The 19,918-nt window shown below is 34.5% G+C and overlaps 2 protein-coding genes across 8 annotated transcripts in view; both read right to left on the reverse strand.

The window, feature by feature from the left end:
• The window catches only part of LOC106064810 (adenosine deaminase AGSA-like), a 17,457-nt gene extending 12,767 nt beyond the window's left edge, over positions 1-4,690 (reverse strand). The window contains exons 1-5 of one of the 2 annotated variants that reach the window (XM_056036022.1): positions 4,472-4,690; positions 4,160-4,329; positions 3,139-3,313; positions 1,528-1,677; positions 1-46 (exon numbers count right to left, since the gene is read on the reverse strand). The exon at positions 1-46 is cut by the window's left edge and continues 15 nt beyond it. In XM_056036022.1, the coding sequence (XP_055891997.1) occupies positions 1-46; positions 1,528-1,677; positions 3,139-3,313; positions 4,160-4,282 (494 nt within the window). In that variant the 5' untranslated portion in view covers positions 4,283-4,329; positions 4,472-4,690. The remainder of the gene's footprint in view (positions 47-1,527; positions 1,678-3,138; positions 3,314-4,159; positions 4,330-4,471) is intronic. The other variant, XM_056036021.1, reaches the window with a different exon arrangement.
• Positions 4,691-7,360: 2,670 nt separating this feature from the next.
• On the reverse strand, positions 7,361-18,211 carry LOC106062134 (putative inhibitor of apoptosis). 6 transcript variants are annotated; one of them, XR_008778992.1, is made up of 4 exons: positions 18,116-18,182; positions 17,956-18,022; positions 8,948-9,214; positions 7,361-7,990 (listed from the first exon to the last, which is right to left on the reverse strand). XR_008778992.1 is itself a non-coding variant. In XM_056036180.1 (2 exons), the coding sequence occupies exons 1-2, from the start codon at positions 9,108-9,110 to the stop codon at positions 7,827-7,829; spliced, it is 327 nt and encodes a 108-aa protein (XP_055892155.1). In that variant the 5' UTR covers positions 9,111-9,214; the 3' UTR covers positions 7,361-7,826. The 6 variants fall into 6 exon arrangements, 1 of the variants encoding a protein (XP_055892155.1); XR_008778993.1 differs by having other exon boundaries at positions 18,128-18,143; XR_001216761.2 differs by lacking the exon at positions 17,956-18,022 and having other exon boundaries at positions 18,116-18,211.
• Positions 18,212-19,918: the final 1,707 nt, after the last annotated feature.

A 19,918-nucleotide genomic window follows, 5' to 3' on the forward strand; every position in this document is an offset into this window, starting at 1 on the left:
TTGGGATCGCTGAAAGATGATCTAAGCTCAGACACTAACCGCCAGTCTAAGGAAAATGGGGATTAGATTTTAATATGCATTGAATTTATATAAACTAAAACGCATAAATCTCAATAATCTTTTTAATCATAAATCTTATCTATCTACAATTTCTAAGATCTCAAAAATTGTAAATCTCATAAATCTTAGACCATTTGTTTTCGGTTTATATAAAATTAAAAACTAGACAACAAAATACTTTTCAGTCAAATTTCTGATGAGTGCAGGTTGCAATAATTAAAAATTCTTAGAGTCCACTCAAAAGTGTACCAACAACTAACAAGTACCTGAATTGTGCTAGATAGGGTAGTGGTGGTCAGTCGTTGTGACGTTCTGACCACTGTAAATAATTTGCAGGGATCACATTTTACAAGTTTGCATTTTTTCTTTCCTTAGCCAGTTGATTGTTTTTTTTATTTCTAAACATTTACATGAACAAGTAAATAAAAAGTTTTGTTTTTAAAAGACAATAATTCCTGAAGCTGGCGAGATTTTGTTAGAGAGTTAAGCAAGTTGTTAGAGAGTTAAGCAAGTCAAGTCTTACTAACTAATAAGTGATAGATAAACAAGAAAAACATTATAAATACATTTTAAAAAATACAAGATTTTCGGAACTTGCAAAGGCCTTCCTTCAGGGAACAGTAACAGGGGAAAAAAAGGAAGATGCAGACAGAGAAAGCGAATGGACTGGCCTGCCATTGACAGAGGCTCCATCCAAGGCAAAAGACAGGAATGGAGACAGTCGACATATCTTGCGCTGTGCCCCAACGGTCCAACAGACTTTTACCTCGAAAAAGAATACTAGTTAAGCGAATGTATAGATCTAGTACACTTTAAAATATTCCAATGAAAGGCCTTTAGCTCTAGACTTACAAGACGAGACGCGAAATGTTTCTGAACATTCATTTATTCAACTTTTGAACCAATACAGCCTTACAGTCGGAAAGTCATGATTGCGAAATTCCTTTCAAGAACGTGAAACTCATGTCAAAACGATTTTCTTAGAAATTTAAACAGTTGCTGTATATCGTGGGGAAAAGATTTACTAGCGCTACATTAAGAAAACTTTAGTTTGACTGTTATAATTTTTCAAAGTACAAAAAGAAATAAATGTAATTTTGAGAACGAGAAGAAATTAAATTTTAACCGACTAGACCTTCTCGGGCATTTCCCTGTATATTTGTCATTCATTCAAGAGTTCAACAAATTAATGTTTAGGAACGCAGCGTTTTCTAAGTCTAGACCTAAAGGTTTATTATTGGAATTTTATAAAGTCTAAAGTAGATCTATACATTTGATAAACTAGGATTTTTTTTCAAAAGGGGGGGGGGCGGGGTTAAAAAAATATTTTTTAAAAATCTCTTATTCATTAGTCGGTAAGAGAAAAACAATCACCATGTAAGCAGTATAAAGGAGGAATTTTAAAAAAATCCAAATGAAAATATATATGATCACTAAACAAAAGTATCTTTTTTTTTTTTAATTTACCGTTTCCAGGATGAGTGTCGTTCTTTTGGTAACGTCTTCTTGGGTAGGTGTCGTTAGTGACCCTAGTGTAGAGATTAGGTGCATACGTCAGATGTTTCACTATCCAGTCCAATGACGTCATTGCAGAGTCGTGGAGGTGAAGGACTCCACCTGAACGTTCAGAAAATTATTAGCAGCAGATAGAACACGTGACCATGGCAGCTAGCATTGGTCTAACAATAAAAGGGAATAAAAATGTTCCACTAATTGTTTTTTTTTACTCAAAAACAAAAAAGAAAATATTATTGTTCAAGTATGAGACATTCTTTCAGAAATGTCTCTTGTTATGCCCTGACTCAAGCCTCCGTTTGGAAGACAGGGAATGGTGGGGTCTAAGTTCCAGCTAAAGACAACCCTGGCCACTGTTCCAAGCAGGTATTACAATCATCTGATCATCTCATCTGTCCCTTGACTTTTGGTCCTAGTGACAGTTCACGTTATCAAATCCCTACAGGAGGTTTGGACTACGAGGTAATAAACTCTGAAGGAACGCCCGTAATCTATAAGACCAAAACATATAACATGCAAAAAAAATTACTAATCTATAAGGCTATCTAAAAAGGCAACCACAACAACCGCTGTTGGGCGCCTACGTGCTGTGCTGTGTATAGATAAGTCCAAACAGAGGTAACCTCAAAAAAAACAAATAACGCATGCGAAAGGCCAAAATAATGTAAAGGCACCCAACGCTGATGAATGATGTCAAATAATAAATTGAATACGTAATGAAGGCAGACGTTGAATGTTGTTCAGTCAAATCTCTAAGACTTGCCTCTCTCTCTACAGACACCAAAAGTATGATGTGTTGACTCTCTCTACAGACACCAAAAGTATGATGTGTTGACTCTCTTTACAGACACTAAAAGTATGATGTGTTGACTCTCTCTACCGACACCAAAAGTATGATGTGTTGACTCTCTCTACAGACACCAAAAATATTATGTGTTGACTCTCTCTACCGACACCAAAAGTATTATGTGTTGACTCTCTCTACAGACACCAAAAGTATTATGTGTTGACTCTCTCTACAGGCACCAAAAGTATGATGTGTTGACTCTCTCTACCGACACCAAAAGTATTATGTGTTGACTCTCTACAGACACCAAAAGTATTATGTGTTGACTCTCTCTACAGACACCAAAAGTATTATGTGTTGACTCTCTCTACGGACACCAAAAGTATGATGTGTTGACTCTTGTTATCTCTCAATCTGAGACCGTAATAGTAGTAGGCCTGAACACTGACCTGCGACGTCGCAACCTGTGGGCAGTCGATACCAATAGCTCGTTGCCAGTGTCCAGGCCTCCTATATGATTGGTCTCGCTCAAAACCCTAGTCTTCATTTTTTAACAGTCACGTCAGTGTCGCTGAAACAAAATTTTACCCTTTTGATGACATGTCCTAACGCCGTCAATGAACTTTTCAGAAGTATAGCAACACAGATGTCAACAATTACCCGTAAGGGAAAAAAATAATAAATCAAACTAGCATTGTCATTCACACACAAAACAAATTATTGTTGCCACTTTGTAGCAATATGAATCCATTGTTATCATAAGTGTAGTTTCCTACCTTTAGGCATCCTCTTAATGACCTGAAAGATGGTGCTGTTGTCTATCCAGGGCTTACTCTTAAAGAAACTAACTGAGGGAGGGTAAGGCGTGGTGGTCCAGATACTCTGCTGAATGGTTTCGTTCTTTAACTTCATCAGAAAATTATTCACTAACTGTTCGTTGGCATTAAGAACCTGATGGTGAAATTAATTATAACAGAATTATCTTTTTTATAAGCAGTTAAAATGATGTCAGTATAAGCAAAGAAAATGCTTAAAAGAAATGTTCCGGATATCGCAGATAGTTTGTATTAAAAGTGTACGCAATTAGAAAGCGCCGCTTTATTTTATGATGTTCAAAGAACGCCGCTTTCATCTATAGGTGATGACGTCATTTTTGGCAAATAGAGTTTTGTGAAGTATTTTTTCTTATTTTTTTATTACTCTATGTACGACTGTGTGCGCATGTGTCTGTTAGGCTGTACCTAGGGACTAATATAATATAAAGCAAAAATAATCATTCTCTAATTAGTTTAATGCACACACACACACATTGTAATAAAAATTATACTTAGCTCCCTTAACATTAAAACTATTTCATAATACCTAATTAAAGTGCTGACAAGTTCAAAAGTGGAAATCTTTGGGCAGATCGTCTGACGAAAGTCTTATTTAAGAAAGTTATAGTAGCCATCTAACGAGCACTGAGTAATTGTGGATTAATTTACACACATAGCTAGAGTCATGAACAAAACAAGAGCAGATCATTTTAGAAGCATTAAACACAGGGGATATATATATTTATATAAAGTATTTGTGTTTAATAATTTTCTTTTCACTAATTGAAGAAACAATGACATCATGAGTTGGATTTTGTTTCCTTTTTTTTTTCTAATTGTACAATGCTGACTTTTATTTGTCAAATATGACAACTGATTAGTAGGCCCTAATGACAATAAAGGGGACTGATTTCTCATAAGGTCGTAAGTTCAACTGTTGCAGTGATGAACAAATGGGTATTGCAAGTGAAACAAAACTTACTAGGTTGGCGCCAACTCTCATGGCCTTCTCCTCGTCAATAAAAGACTGTCTGGCATCTTGGTACCAGGTGGGAATTCCCCAGGTGCTCATCACGGGCAGAAAGAGCAGAACTTGTAGAAACATCTTCTGTCAATGGTCCAACAAGAACTCCACACTCTGTATTCAGGCTGCTGTGTTGATATCATTTCAACAACAGTTACATGTTTTCAAAAATTTGTATAAAATTGACAGCATACAAAAATTAGAACATACAATTACGTCCAGGACATTTTTGTAAAAAACAAAACAAAAACAAAAAAAAAAGCAACTAACCTTAAATGAAACTTTAAAGGTCCCTCCTGAGTGCTGGTGCAATTTAATCAAACACGAGGGCGTAAAAATGTGATTTGAAACACTTTTTTTAATGTTATCTGTTACGATTTTTATTTTTTCCTTTAGGACTCATTTATATCTTTCGTAATAGTATGATACAATTTGACAGTGATTCTCAAAATGTGAAAAACAAAATTTATTATAAGCTACAATATTCTGCTTTTGATGTATTTTCAAACAATACATTTATTTATGAGCTGTTATTTTTTATTCTTTGATCTATGAGTATTTTATAAAGTGCACAATGTTAATGAAATACATATGTAGCATTGTTACCTAAGGATGTCTTACTAATGTTGCCGTTTATGGGAGAGACCATGCTCATCCAGTAGTCTACTATTTCCTTCATTATGAATAAAAAGTTGATATATTCCACTCTTTTAGTTCGTGTTTAGTCACTCAGTAGCTGCTAATCATTCAAAGTCACTGTGAGTGCTCTCTAAGGTTTTCATCTTTGACTTGAAGATTCAAAGTTCAACTTTGTTTTGTTTTTTTGTTTGCAAAGAAAATACTGCAAATGATTTTCTTTTTATATTTTTTTAATTTTATGACCAAATCTTTTTTGATTTCTTTCCCCAGCAGACCTTTAGATTGTCCACTGTAAACGTCACAAGCTGTGCCAGAATTTATTTTGTGAACACCAAAACCTTGCAAACCACCTGGAGACAGAACAGTTTACGTTTTTGATCTTTCGTCTGACATCCTTACTCGGGACTATGATATAAAAGGATCAGAGCTAAAAAAATAAATTTTCAATCCAGTAAAATAACTGGTCCGTATAAATTGTCATATATAAATTTATAAGATTCTAAACATAACCATTAGAAGTTTTATATTAACAAGTAGGCCTAGAATTATTTTTTAACAAAATAAATGTCATTTTTATTTGCTTAAAAATTATTATCTTTTTCATGTCTTTAAAAAAGTGCAAAATTAAAACATCTAGTAATTAAACATTTTAAGACGCGAACACATTTTTTGAACATTTTTAGATTCTACTTTTTCTTTCGTCACTCCCTCCCCTTGGCACTCCCTCCCCTTGACACTTCAAAAAGAGGTCGATGGGTAGAATGGGAGCTCAAGATAACAGAATGACGCTTTGACTTAAGAAAGTTGAACTGTTTTCTGTCATAGATTCCAAATTATAAAACGTTTCGAGATAATAGATCCTCTTGATGTGCCACTGTTTTATTATCTTCTCCGTTGAACCTTTTTGCCTGTGTACTGGTTGGGGGGGGGGGTGGAGTAGTTAGCAAGGTGAAGATAGAAAACGCAATTAAAACAAATGTTTGCCTGTCTGGCAAGTCACAAACTGATTAATAAATATTCACGATTGAATGAACTAACATTTAGTCTGACCCTAAATACTAATGAAAAAGTAATTTGTATTGTATCATGATGAGTTGGGTTGTTGTTCTTATTCAAGGTAGTCTTAAATAACTGTAATTTCCAGTCTAGACTATTAAAAATCTGCTTAATTAATTAAAAAACGAGTCACCAAATTGTAAACAGAGCAATGTAGTTCCATTTTTTTTGTTAGATGTAGGGGACATAACTGCAGGTCGTAGTAGTCTTGAAGTGAAATGTCAAAAGTATATATATATATATATATATATATATATATATATATATATATATATATATATATATATATATATATATATATATATATATATATATATATATATATATATATATGTAGAGCCGGACTTAAGACCCCGGGTAGGATTTTTTATTATTTCCAAAGTTCTAATAAAGAATTCACAAGTGACTATAAATATTTATATGCAAGTGTACAAGAAGTTTTAGAAACAAAAAGTAGGCCTACTTGTATATTTAATCTCACTTTCCTGTTTGTGTTCATTAAAATATCTAATATTAATATTTTTATTTTTTAAAAGTGTATATGTTTGAATATGTTGAAGGTAAGGTCCTTGGTAGACGCACTGCCGTAAATCTGGAGCTGTAACGGTTTTTACCTAGTGCGAGACAAGAGAGTGCTACTCTACATGTAAACGTTTTTGACTAGTGCGAGACAAGAGAGTCTATCAGCTACAGCTTTTGTTGAGTTTAAATATTCATAGTTGCATCCCTTTGACTGTCTGAATAAAACTTAGCCCGGATCCCAGCACACCTCACTGCAAACCCTACATGCCGAGACATCACTGAGTTTTGACTATTTAGACTAAATTTTAGTTTATTAATAATTATTATTGATTTTCGTTTGAAAATACTTGCAATTAAAATAGGAAAGTGCAGAGAACAAAACAATATGTACATTCATGTGTATGTTTTGTACACACATTTGTTAGCGTTGTGTTTACTTAGTACTAGTTTCATTCAATCATGTCATGTCTGTGACTATTAGGTAATGTTCAAGTATTGAATTAAACATTTACCAAGATTAATATATTCAGTTCACTAAATACTTCTAGTGAAATTTTTATTGAAATTATTTTTTTTTTACCTATCATCAAAAAAAAAATATCGAAAAGTCTATCTTGAATTAATCTGGATACATAATTAGTCCAATTAAAATGATAGATCGATAAATTATGTGCCATGCTAAGTAGGAGCGGCAGTGAAAGAAATAGATAATCTTAGGTTAGAGATGAAATAGAAGGATGCTAGTAACTAATCACCTAGGACACTTGTCCTATAGGAAATGAAACCTTGTTAGTACAAAAAACAAACGTTTTTAGAATTATTTATGTCTAGTGATCAAGCAACTGTCTAGGCTCATAATGTGTTGAATTAAATATGTAGAACAATACAGTAATTCGATCACACAATAAGTATGATAATTAGAGGAACTAAACTGAACCACTGTTTAAAGTTAGCAAGACCATTTTTTTTAATTTGAATCTGAATATGACAATAATATGTGAATGTTTCTCTGTACAAAGGATACTCGTATCATTGATCAAAATATTTCAAAATGTATTAACACACAGTCATTTACAAGACATTATGACAAAATTGTAATTATATATAATACATGTTTATATCACTTGGAGATGTTGTTGATTCTTCATTTAACATTGTTTGTCATTGCAGACTTTGAGTCAGCATTCATTGTTTGTGTGTTATGAGCATTTCTGCCCCCAACACCGTTATCTGCACACACAAAATACACACACACACACACCAAAATAAATTTGTTTGACCAGTAAATTAAGGCGACTATTTGTGACCAGTAGGCCTATAACCAGTCGTCTTACGTGCATCATCTCAATGTGCCTGTTTCACTGAGTTAATAACCATCAGATTACGTTCTAAGTCAATAGTCAACTTTTTAAAGCCTTGATTTACTGGATTCCAACATTGGATTATTCGACACCAATTCTAAATAGCCACATTTCGGAAATAATTTTTGATGTTCCTTCAGTGGGATATCGTCTGGCAGCCAATCCCGAAGTCCTCCACCACAGAAGAAACAACGTACTCGATCTCCTTCGCCTGAAAACCAAACAAAATGGTGAGCATTACAAACAGTCAGGATTAGAACATCGGGGACAATTTTATATGCTGACGTTCGTTTTATTTTTACTGAAATAAAAATATATATAAAGGAAAATATACAGGAAAAATAGTTGTGTAGTGAAAAATCTGAGAAATGTTTAAATTGTATTTCTTTTACAACTTCCCTGTTACGACATAAAGACTCTGCTTCGAGCATGTCAAGCTCTTCAGCCTAGTAAGGCCATTCGACTAAAAGACTTTGACCTTCCCACCCCCACCTCCCTTGTGGTATTATGAAGACAATTTCGAGGAAAGTTGTGAGCCACTTAGACGATGGGAGTATCAACTATAATATACCTTCCAAAGACTACTGCTATTCAGTTGGAGCCAAATGTAAAGAGTGTACGTTTGTAAATATCTTATCAAAAAAGAAGATGATTACGTCCCTAAGTCAATTTAATCATGCATGTTAATCAATAACTTAAACTGCCAAGGCATTGGTTTTCCTGTCTGACTCAGGCCACTGATTCCATGCTCTAATAGCACTAGGGAAAAAGGAGTATTTGTACAAATTCGTCCTGGCATATGGAATAAGGAATGAGCCTTTATCTTTGGGTCTTTCTGAGTATTTTATTAGGTTTTTGTTTTTGTATTCTAAGATTATGGTTCAGTGTGTTATGTATAATTGCTATTTAACTTTTAAGTCTTCTCTCCTGAATTTAATGACTTAACTAAATGTGTTACTCTAATCAAATGTGAATATTCGTTTGTTATGAATCTCACTGCTCTATTTTGTGTCTGTTCTAGTTTCTTTATGGTTTCTTGAGTTGAAGGATCCCAAAACAGAGGATGCATATTCTATTATTGGCCTAAGAAATAGACAAATAATTTTAAGCTGCCCTTATTGGTTCGCTGAAATATTTAAATAAATTTAAAAAACTAAATTGCCCTTACCCAGATACCAAAGACCGGCCATAGCCAAATCTATTGGTGAAATGAAAGCAACGTTCCAAGTTGTGTATGTGGCTATTCTCTGTTCATAAGTGGAATATTCTGGTCTCTTGGGCTCATATTTGAAAGACATTCCAGTTGGTGTACCCTTAACATGTCTAGACATCACACACTGTTTAGAAGTTTCAGCTGTAAATAAATTACGTGTTCAAGCTGGAGGTCGTTACGTTTGTTTCAGTTTTCTTTGTGATTCGCATCGTTCTCTATTTCCTGTAAACACATAGACAAGAAAAACAAGATTACAAAGAGAGTTTGTGCCATAACACAAACTCAGAGGCAACCCCATCGAATTCACCAATGGACCCGGAATATTCAAGCCATAGTCTTGTTTTGATCGTTGAAAGTAATACAGTTTAAAAATCATTTGGCACAATAATAATAATAATGATAATAATAACATTAATTTTTCTCTTTTAAAGTTTAAATCTTTCCAAATGAATTTTTATCAAACATAAGTACTTTTTCAAGGTTCCTGGTCACTTCATCCCCGGTCACTTCATCCCCGGTTATTTCATCCCCGGTCACTTCATCCCCGGTCACTTCATCCCCGGTCATTTCATCCCCTGGTCATTTTATCACATGGTCATTTCATTCCCCGGTCATTTCATCCCCAATTAAATATTTTATATATAAATATGATTATGTAGAATGCTTTCTTTTGACATTTTATGACATATTACTAATGCGTTTATGGTGTTTCCTCTTCCACTTTGTATTCTTAATAAGAAATCTATTATATGCTAAATCTGGATGTGCACTTGTCTATAGCGTAATGATCAAAGGCCAAGGTGTAGTGCAAGTAGTGGGAATCTTTTGAGAGATAGAAGTGCGATTAGAATAATTATGATCATTCCGCTGATAACTTATCATCAAAGGCCAAGGTGTAGTGCAAGTAGTGGGAATCTTTTGAGAGAAAAAATTGCGATTAGAATAATTATGATCATGCCGCTGATAACTTATCATCTAAGGCCAAGATGTGGTGCAAGTAGTGGAAATCTTTTGAGAGATAGAAGTGCGATTAGAATAATTATGACCGTGCCGCTGATAACTTATCATCAAAGGCTAAGCTGTGGTGAAAGTATCACTTTATTTTATTTTTCAATCTTTCTTGAAAATGGGCGAGTCATTTTTAGCCTTGAAATAAGGTTTTATTTTTTTTTGCTAATAAAGGCGGACTTCCTTTTAAACATTAAAGTTACAAATTGTGTTATAGGACTTTATTTCTATCGATATTTCATTTCTACATGTATATGTAAGTATGTATTTTGTTTATTGACATTCATTTTAGATCTCGAAACTGGTGGTGGGCCTATATTTATGTGAACATACCCGTCCTGATGAGGTTCCTATATCCTTAAAATTAATTGTTTAATTAATTGGAAATAATCTTGCAAGTATATTTAGGGTGTGACTCTCTCTCTCTATCTCTTTCTCTCTCTCTGCCAGAAGGCGTCGATCTGATGTATTTTTTCCCACTCCACAGCATCGTTTTTAGGTTTTATATGTGATCAGCAGTTCTCTATTTCAAATAGCCAATGTTAGAGAAATGTCTCTGGAGTTCACATTAAAGGCAGATCTATCCTAGTTTATGAAGGAGATGAATTCTGGCTCAAGAAGAAGGCGCTGAACGGAAACATGAACTGGAGATGTAACAAATATAAAACACACAAATGCCCGGTAACATTAGTTACTGCCCAAGATGATGTAATCAATCAATCATTTACTCACAATCATGAATGTAACAGAGATAAAGCCATTGCAAAGAACGCAGTAGAAAAAATGAAGGAGAAGATGTTGGAAACCACAACAACACTGGGGGCTTGTCAGGCTAATGTAATAGTCGACTTACCTCCTTCTGTTCTGATGGCTGTGCCCAGAAAAAGTGTTATAAGTAGGACACTCAGACGACATCGTGAACGACTCAGAAACAAAGACAATGGTGGAGCTTTGCCATCTCTTCCGGCTGATGCAAACTTTGAGGTACCAGCAGTGTACAAAGAGTTTCTAGACATTGGTGGAGCTTGGCCATCTCTTCCGGCTGATGCAAACTTTGAGGTACCAACAGTGTACAAAGAGTTTCTATTATACGACTCCTTGGAGAAAAGCGAAAATAATTGATTTCTAGTTTTCGGTGACCGACAGTTACTAGAATGGCTCGGACGTAGCAAATGTTGGTTTACTGATGGTACTTTTAAGGTTGTCCCCTGTTTATTTTATCAACTCTACACAATTCACTTTCAATACGCTCAGGGTGTGATTCCATCAGTGTTGTACTGCTTGCTTCAAGACAAAACCAGAGTTACGTATGATAGATTGCTGGAAGCAATTAAAGAACTTGTACCAACTGTAACACCAGAAATTATTGTTACAGACTTTGAGAAAGCCGCCATGACAGCTTTACAAGAGAAGTTTCAGACATGCAGATTAACGGAATGTTATTTTCACCTCTGTCAAGCTGTATTACGTAAAGTCAATGAATTGGGCATGAAAAGTGACTATGACGGTTGTAACGAGTTACGTGGCATGGTAAGATGTCTTTCGGCTTTGGTCTATGTACGTGAAGAACACATTAGTGATTCCTTTGAAGTACTCGCCGAATCCTTGCCACAACACGATCGGATGCCGGAACTTCGAGCATACCTGTGTACGTGGTCGCAGACAGCGTGGCAGAGGAGATAACTATGCTTCAGCTTTATTCCCTCCAAGTACATGGAATAAATACCTGGACGTAATCGGTGGTGTTGCGAGAACGAATAACGCTGTGGAGGGTTGGCATCACGCTCTCCAAGCTCTATTTGATCAGATGATGAAAATATCAGGGGATAAAATGACCGGGGGATGAACTGACCAGGTGATAAAATGACCGGGGGATGAAGTGACCGGGTGATGAAGTGACCAAGGGATGAAATGACAGGGGATGAAGTCACCGGGGATGAAGTGACCGGTCACCCTTTTTTAATTACATGTTTTTTTTTATATATTCATTAAGTAAATTTCCCATTCAGACCTAATGATCTATGCGTTATTTTTTTTTTTTTTTATGGCTCACGGTTAACGAGAGTGCCATTTGACAAGCATAGCGCCTATATAGCAGGTACCCATTAGAGATGGGCGGAGTCAGAGGCGCTTAGGGATATAAGGATAAATATAGATAGATAGATAGATGGATAGATAGATAGATAGATAGATAGATAGATAGATAGATCTGGGCTCTATTTAGTCTTATTTAGACTGTCGAGTGTATAATGAGGATATGTCAAAACTGCGCGCTATAAAAGTGATTTTTTTTTTCTCAATTTTCCATATTCAAAACCTATAAGTAAAGCGACGTTCGTATCAAAATTATTTTTTAAATACAAGATTTCAATTAGTATTTATTCCATGAGTTAGATCTGTGATGCCCAGCCTAATTCAACCTACGGGCCATTTTAATTTCCAACTCTCGTGTTGCGGGCCACATGACCGAAAAGATACAAAAAAAGAAATGAAATGGAACTACAACTATTTGATTAGAAGCACGTGGATGTAGCACTGACATTAATTAGTGAGATGTTTGAAGTTTATCTTCTTTTATACCCTTCGGGAAAATGGCTTCATTTCTCTACTTAAAATGTGAGCAACATTATATCTAGCTTAACCGTCTCTTTTTGGCAACTATATTCAATCCTATAATCTCTAGGCGTGGTTTAACAATATTTTATTCGCGACTCAATTCAAGAATGCTGCCACATTTGTTTGTTGTTGTTTTTTTTTAAACAGCCATACTTTTCTTTACACATCAAATACATTGGCTTATTTTCATGCTCCACAAAAAAAGTAAAGATCCGTTCACTTTTCCTGTTAGATTATACATCTAGTCCCATTTCATAAACACAATGTCAAAGGTCATGGTAGCAATCTATCAGAGACAAAGTTGGGGCGCTAACGAATGTAAAACTAACTTTATCAACCCTTTGGAGAGGGGATTTTCTACACTTTGTGCCGTCGTTTCGGCGGGCCGGTTGGAACCACTTCGCGGGCTGGATCTGGCCTGCGGGCCGTATTTTGGGCATCACTGAGTTAGATAATAAACGGAAAATATATTTTATAATAATAGGGCCTACATTGATACTTTTTCCATTGTGACCTTAAATACAATTTTTTTGTACCAAAGTGCGAATCTATGAATGAAGCTTGAGTTATTAATGAAAAGTCTGTGACCTTTTTCAAAAACTTACCTCCCCTGAAGTTGGTTCATTTAAAAGTGTGTGTGTGTGTGTGGGGGGGGGGTGTGTTTCTTTTTTTTTGAAAAATCTGCTTGCATAGATAATTTTAAAATTAAATGATTCACTTTCGGAAAAGAAAAAAGTAGCCGTTGCATCAGAATTTGGAATGATTTAAAATATCATGATGTCTGATTCTCATTTTCTCTTCTATTTTCGGATGGACAGACAGACTATACATATCTAGGAGCGTCTATTCCCTTTCGGTGACCGCTAAAAGTGTAAAGAATTAATGATACACATAGAAAATTATCAAAGGAGCCAATGGCGTAGCTGGGGGGGGGGGGATTCTAAATTTGAAAATCCCACCGGGACCCCACTAGAAGGGTACCTGCAAATGAGTGTCCGAAATTTGTTTTTACATTAAATATTGCGCCATTATCTCATGTCATGATGTCGAAAGTCAAAATGCAGGGGCCCCTAAAGAGGTCAAGCTCCCCGGGCCCTCTAGTCCCTAGCTAAACCACTGAAAAGAGCAAACATTTTTACGAATTGTAAACATATTTTTAAGTTTTTAATTAATGCCATACAATGCATAACACTCATAACATAAACAAAATAAATCTAACACACGTCTGGGCATTCTATGGAATGCCACATTTCGCACTTTGCCAGTAACATGTTTATGTAAAGGCCCTATTAGGGATGCACCGGATAGTATCTCCGGCTCCAGAAGAATGTCCAGTCATATTCGGCTCGGGCCGTATAGTAAAAAGTACACAGCAGTACCGACATTTCTATTAATATTTATTTCATAGAGGCATATATATATATATATATATATATATATATATATATATATATATATATATATATATATATATATATATATATATATATATATACACACACACACACAAACAGAGGAGAGAGAGGCTTAACGTGGTCCGATCTATCAACCTCGAGTTTAAAAAGGAAAAGGGGGAGGGGGCGGCCACCATCACATGTCCCTGTGCTTACTGGTATGTCAGTGGTCACTGGTACGTAACCTCCATTCAACACCATTGACGAGCTTTTTTGTTCCTTTTTTTTAAACATTATTCGTCCGGACACACTCCAGCGGTTATTTACACATACACAGTAAATAAGATTTTTGCAGTTAATGACGTCAAGTACCTTAATAGACATTCTTCAATCTATTCTAGATCTACTAGGAATCGAAGAGGCTATTGTAAATTCCAACGATAAGTTTTAGTATTCCCGAATTAAAACGGGGAATTCCCTATTCTTGAGTCAGCATAAAGACTAAACAAAGAAATAGAAAAAAAAGTATTTTACATTCAAATCAATGTCTATCAAAAACTATGCCATTTTTTTTTTGTGTGTGTGCCATGAATAGGATTTTCAATTCTATAGGGTACATCGCTATAAATTATAAAATTGAAAAATACTAAGTAGACCAATAGGCTCCTGTTTTTTTTTCTCATCTATCTCATTGACATCAGCTAAAGACCACTGCTTAGTAGCCTAACATGTTCATGTAATACATTCTTAGATATACATACATAGATGATTAATCTATCAGAGTACAGATTAATAGATGTTTAGAATAGCATTTCATTATAACAGAAACAAATACTACAAATAGAACCTACATGAAGCATTGGTCTTTTAATCAACCTGAAAAATAACTTACACTTCTCTGAGCTATGTTCTTGTTCTAAAGTACAAATTGAAGTAACACAAAAATAATTCCCGATGTTTCTTGGTCCAGGGTTTCTCAAACTTTCTCACATGACATCCCCCCCCCCCCCCCCCAAAAAAAAAAAAATAACGCGCACACTCACATTTTATCAGGCCATATATTTACTGTGACAATATTTAGGACTTTAATAAATGTTTGCTTTAGAATAGAAGCATACTAGTAGATTTAGGTCTTGTCGTTTTTTTTTAAAACTGTTCTGCACATTCTCACCCACTACAGTTTTTAAAGAGAACGAAAGAAAGTTACGAACCAAAAAAGTCTTCATAAGTTGGAGGAATTATTGTTTTTTTAAGTTAGACATTAGGATGGCAGCTTTCAAATACATAGTTAACAGAAATTGCGAATAAAAATCCTTTTTTTGGTCAATTTAACAGCTACGGTTTCAATCTTGAAAATGGCTAAGTTGTACAGGTCTTAAGTTAAAGATGAACATGTTAAATTTTTATATTTTATTGTCCATGGCAAGTGGGACAATTAATGATTATGAGTGGTCAGGACCAAGAATTTTATATTGTAGATGAATTTATAACTGCTTATCAAATACAGCTGACTTTTTAAAAAAATCTAATCTCAACTCATTTTCGTCATAGTAAGCCCAAATTTTAACAATTTCATTAAATATTCTCCACAACGTTTCCTGATTTTATTGAGCTGAAATATCGCACTTAAACTCGAGCTTCGGGGCAACAAATTTTATTAAATTATTTGGGAACTTCCAGTAAAACGTCCAGCGAATTTCGACGATCCCCTAACATATTTTTAGCCCTTAAATTCTAGTATGTGTTTCTTTCTCTCTTCCTCCACTGTAAGCTCCGCCAACGGGGTTCGAAGTGGAGCCCTGACACCAAGCGTTTTCTTGCTCATCATTTATCCTATTTAAAAAAGGCAGATCCACAAAAAAATAAATAAAGTAACAATAGGTCAACGGCTTATACTGATATATGACGGACATTCGTGGCACTAGAAGTGTACGTATATTTTTATTGGCGTATTTATCGTGATATTAGCTTCTTGTTATGCGAGACCTCTTGTAGTAGGCCTGGTTGGTCAGAATAAGACGCCACAGAACGATGCTCTTTGGATATTCGACCGTTTTGACTCGCGCAAATGTTTAATTTTTAAGAACCTTTAGAAAAATGTTTTTACTTTACAAATTTTTAATATGAATTTATAAGCCCTAACTACATTGCAAATACAAACGATTTGATCTTGGAAAAAAACAAACATCCAAAAGATTGATAAAGTTAACTTGGATTTGGGCTTTGAGGATCGCCGAAAAAAATGTCTTCGAAAAAGAATATTTGAAAAAGACGTTCATTTGTAAGTGATACATTTTGTTCAAAATGCCTTTTTGAAACTTCGTTTTGTTACAGAACTAGAATCCAAAGCGCTGAACAAAAAATTCGGAAGTAGGAGGAGACGTAGACGAATAAGATTTTACTCTAATTTTTTTGTATTTTTAGGATTCACGTATAAATTGTGAGTTATAGTCCCAAAGTTAGTTATAGAATAGAAAAATCTCAGATTGAGTAGAGGTTTGGAAAAGGCGACTAGGAAAAAAAAATGGTTTCAGAACTTATCTCAATTGTAACTCTTTTACTTAAAAATTTCTTAGGACTTTTAGAATTTTCCTAAACAGTCTTTCTTTAATAATTCTGACAAATGCACCTATGAATTGATTATGTCGCCATATTTGGCTGTTCTGTTTTAATAGTCATATTTTCGTCGGCAAAGTGGAAGGGGCCGTAGAGTGATAACGATTAATCCTATGAGTCCAGTCTCCATTTTAAACTTATTGATATTGATTTCATTTATCATTTAAGAATAGACGGCGACTCGATATAAGAATTTAATATATAACATAGGCTATATAAATGTGACAGATTGTTTTTAAACAAAAAATAATTAATTTCTTCTATAGCTGTAATGCGCATTTTTAATATAATGTTTCTTATCTATTTAAATAAACACGCCCTGTATGTATATACAAGTAGACTGCTTCGTAAACATTTATTTCGCCTACATACAAATGTTGTCCTTTATCTCATGGCTAATATGTCTATACCATGTATTAAATAAGCAACGTCTGATAAAAATGATCATACACAACATTCAATCAAGTCACTCAGATTGCTCTGAACTGTGTTCAATTTAAAAGAACAGTAGTTTGTTGTTGTTTTTTTCACCTGAAAAAAAAATTATCATTAGATTGTTTTAAAAGTATATCGATAATATGATTGAATATGCCGCAACTGGTAACGATTCTTATGTTTGGGGCTCAGTCGGTTACTTATACGTAATCATTTCAGTAGCAAAGACAAAACAAAATTCAAAATATCTTTTAAAAAAATAATAAAGTTAAAATATCTTAAGATAACAAATATCTGTCTCTGAAATAGGGACTTCCCAGGACAAGCAAAGTAGTAAAAAAAAATAATAAAAAAGCTTATTTAAGGGAAAGAACTCCGAACCTAGAAATATTGTTCTCAATAATGGAGAAGTTATTTTCCTTATTCGATATAATATTTATAATTAATTGCTTAATGGGCTAACTTTTAATTGATTCATGTTTTGTTTAAGTACAATAAATAAGTGTTTAAAGCAACAGCTTGATCTGAGAATGGGTTTGGGAGAAACCCTACATAATTAGCCGTATCTGTGAATACCGAAGAATAGATTTCTCTTGTTAGTATCAAACAAAATAATTAATTACCAGAAATTAATTAACTAATTAGGTATCTTTTTATTGAACCATATCTAGTCCATGTCATTGAATTATTGTGCAAAGTTTTAACTTGATCCGAGAATGGGTGAAGAAAAAAAAAACGTGTAAAAACTTTTGATCAGACAGACAGAGAGACAGACAGACAAAGTAAGTTGATATAAGCTTTGTACAAATAATTAAAATTATTGATAATATATTTTAAGAAATTATATTTACATTCAATTCTTAATTGCCAATGTTAATTACTAGTAGAGCTTACTTTAAAACAATGTAGGCTTTGTTTTTATCCACTTGATGACCATATTACTATATTTCATATAGTAGGCCTATTAGAAAAATTAATTACATATTAAAAATAATATTAGGGCTATAGACCTGTAATGTAGGTTCAAATGCATAGAAAAACAAATGATTCTTACGTAAATGCTTACTCATTCAGGAACCTCTAGTACTTATATGAATAAATGGATGAATGAATGTCTATTTTTAAACTGTCAAATACTAACTTAATTTTAGGAAATACCCAAAGTTCTAAAAATAAGCTATTGACTATCCTATACTCTTAAGCGAGCAATTCTTGTATGTATGTATGTATGTATGTATATATATTTATATTTATATATATATATAAATTTTATTTCGAAAACGGCTCTAACGATTTTCTTTAAAAGTTCATGGTATGTGCATAATAGTGAGAAAAAAATTCTCAACTCATTGGCCACATCGGGAAAACTCGAGGTCGACCGTTATATCGGTTTGAAAATGCCTCATTATCGAAAAATTAGTTTTGGCTAGAATGTTTTATGAATGAAAATTTTCCATGACGTAAACGGGAAAAACGCTGCTTACGTCACTAGGCTTACCGCAGTACACTAAAATATTTCTTTGCAAACAATAACGAGTTCTAAAGAATCAATAGACCAAATTAAACATTTGCGCACCATCTTAATGTAGATTGATTTATTATAGAACTATGAAAGAAAAGTAATGAAATTAAATGTGCCGATATATGATTAGTTATTGTGTTTTAAGTGCTTAATAAGTTGTTTACACTTTAATTGTGTAGAGCGGTGTAGATACCTTTTACTTTGTTGTTTATTTTGCTGGTGACCTCCAGCTGTCTCGTTCTGAGGTTGCATGCAACCATGTGCTCTCTTCTATGTCAGCTAAGTCAAGTTTGCGCCATAAGCTGGTCTTTTAAGGGTTTCGGTGTTACGTCGACCACTTTTTAGCTCACCAAAAAAAACACTGCCTTTGGCATGCGTTCGTCTAAGATTCGTCTCCCATATAGGATACTGCTCTGTCCAGCGTAACTGTCGGACTTAAAGAATTCCCTCTATACAAAGGCCGCGGATACACATTTGAGACCAAAAGAAAATTTGCTGCCGAGGACAGACGCAGACGCTAAAAGAAAATCTTAATCGAGCATCGCGGACAATGGTTATGCTTGCCCTGGATGTGGCAAGATATGTAGGTCACAGCTGCAATCCTCATTAATTTTCGGACTCTAAGACAAGCCTTATTATTATTATTATTTTGCTGGTGAATTATTACCATGTGTTCATGCTTCAGTGTCTACCTCTCCTGTACCAAAACAAAGGAACTGGTCATAACACAGCTTCTCTACGCCTTACTTGCTCACACTAAACATGATATCCATCTAGCTGTCAACGAGTTTGAGTACACTGCAGCCTCTTTTGATTTAACTATAAACCTCGGTAAAAAGCTTGGAGTTAGGGCCAGGAGAGATCTGAATGGATGGATGTGTAAAAGCAGGCCATAGTACCACAAGGATGGATGGATGGCAAAAGCCGGTATGAACTTCCTATAGTCCGACTGTCAGGCTGGGCAGGGCACGTATCCCGTATGGGTAACGAGCATATTGTTTGGCGTAACAGAGGTGCCCCACGGAAACGTTTCTTTAGAAAACTAATGCCATGATTTAAGTCTAATAAGAAAAAATGCGCCATTTTACTTTGTCACTAAGTGCATGTTTTACCCTATAACGTAGAGAAGTTACATTGCAAAGACTTTCTTCCAAGCCAATAATAGTAAGCCTACAATAGTTTTACGCAAAAGATAGATTGTAAAACTATAAGACGGACGTGAGCTGTAGTTTGTCTAGACTGTAGGAGGACTTAAAAGACTTTAAATTTAATCGACATGTACAATTAGGCCTACAATTAGAACTAACAGAACACTAAAACAACTCTTCAGATTAG

Source organism: Biomphalaria glabrata, chromosome 7, assembly GCF_947242115.1.
Source record: "Biomphalaria glabrata chromosome 7, xgBioGlab47.1, whole genome shotgun sequence".
In the NCBI taxonomy this organism is placed as follows: Eukaryota; Metazoa; Mollusca; class Gastropoda; family Planorbidae; genus Biomphalaria; species Biomphalaria glabrata.

Bases quoted from the DNA above. Each gene is read 5' to 3' on its own strand.
- LOC106062134 (XM_056036180.1), bottom strand. From the start codon at position 9,110: ATGTCTAGACATGTTAAGGGTACACCAACTGGAATGTCTTTCAAATAT. The intron at 7,991-8,947 runs GTAAGGGCAATT...TTTGGTTTTCAG, and splicing joins GGCCGGTCTTTGGTATCTGG to GCGAAGGAGATCGAGTACGT.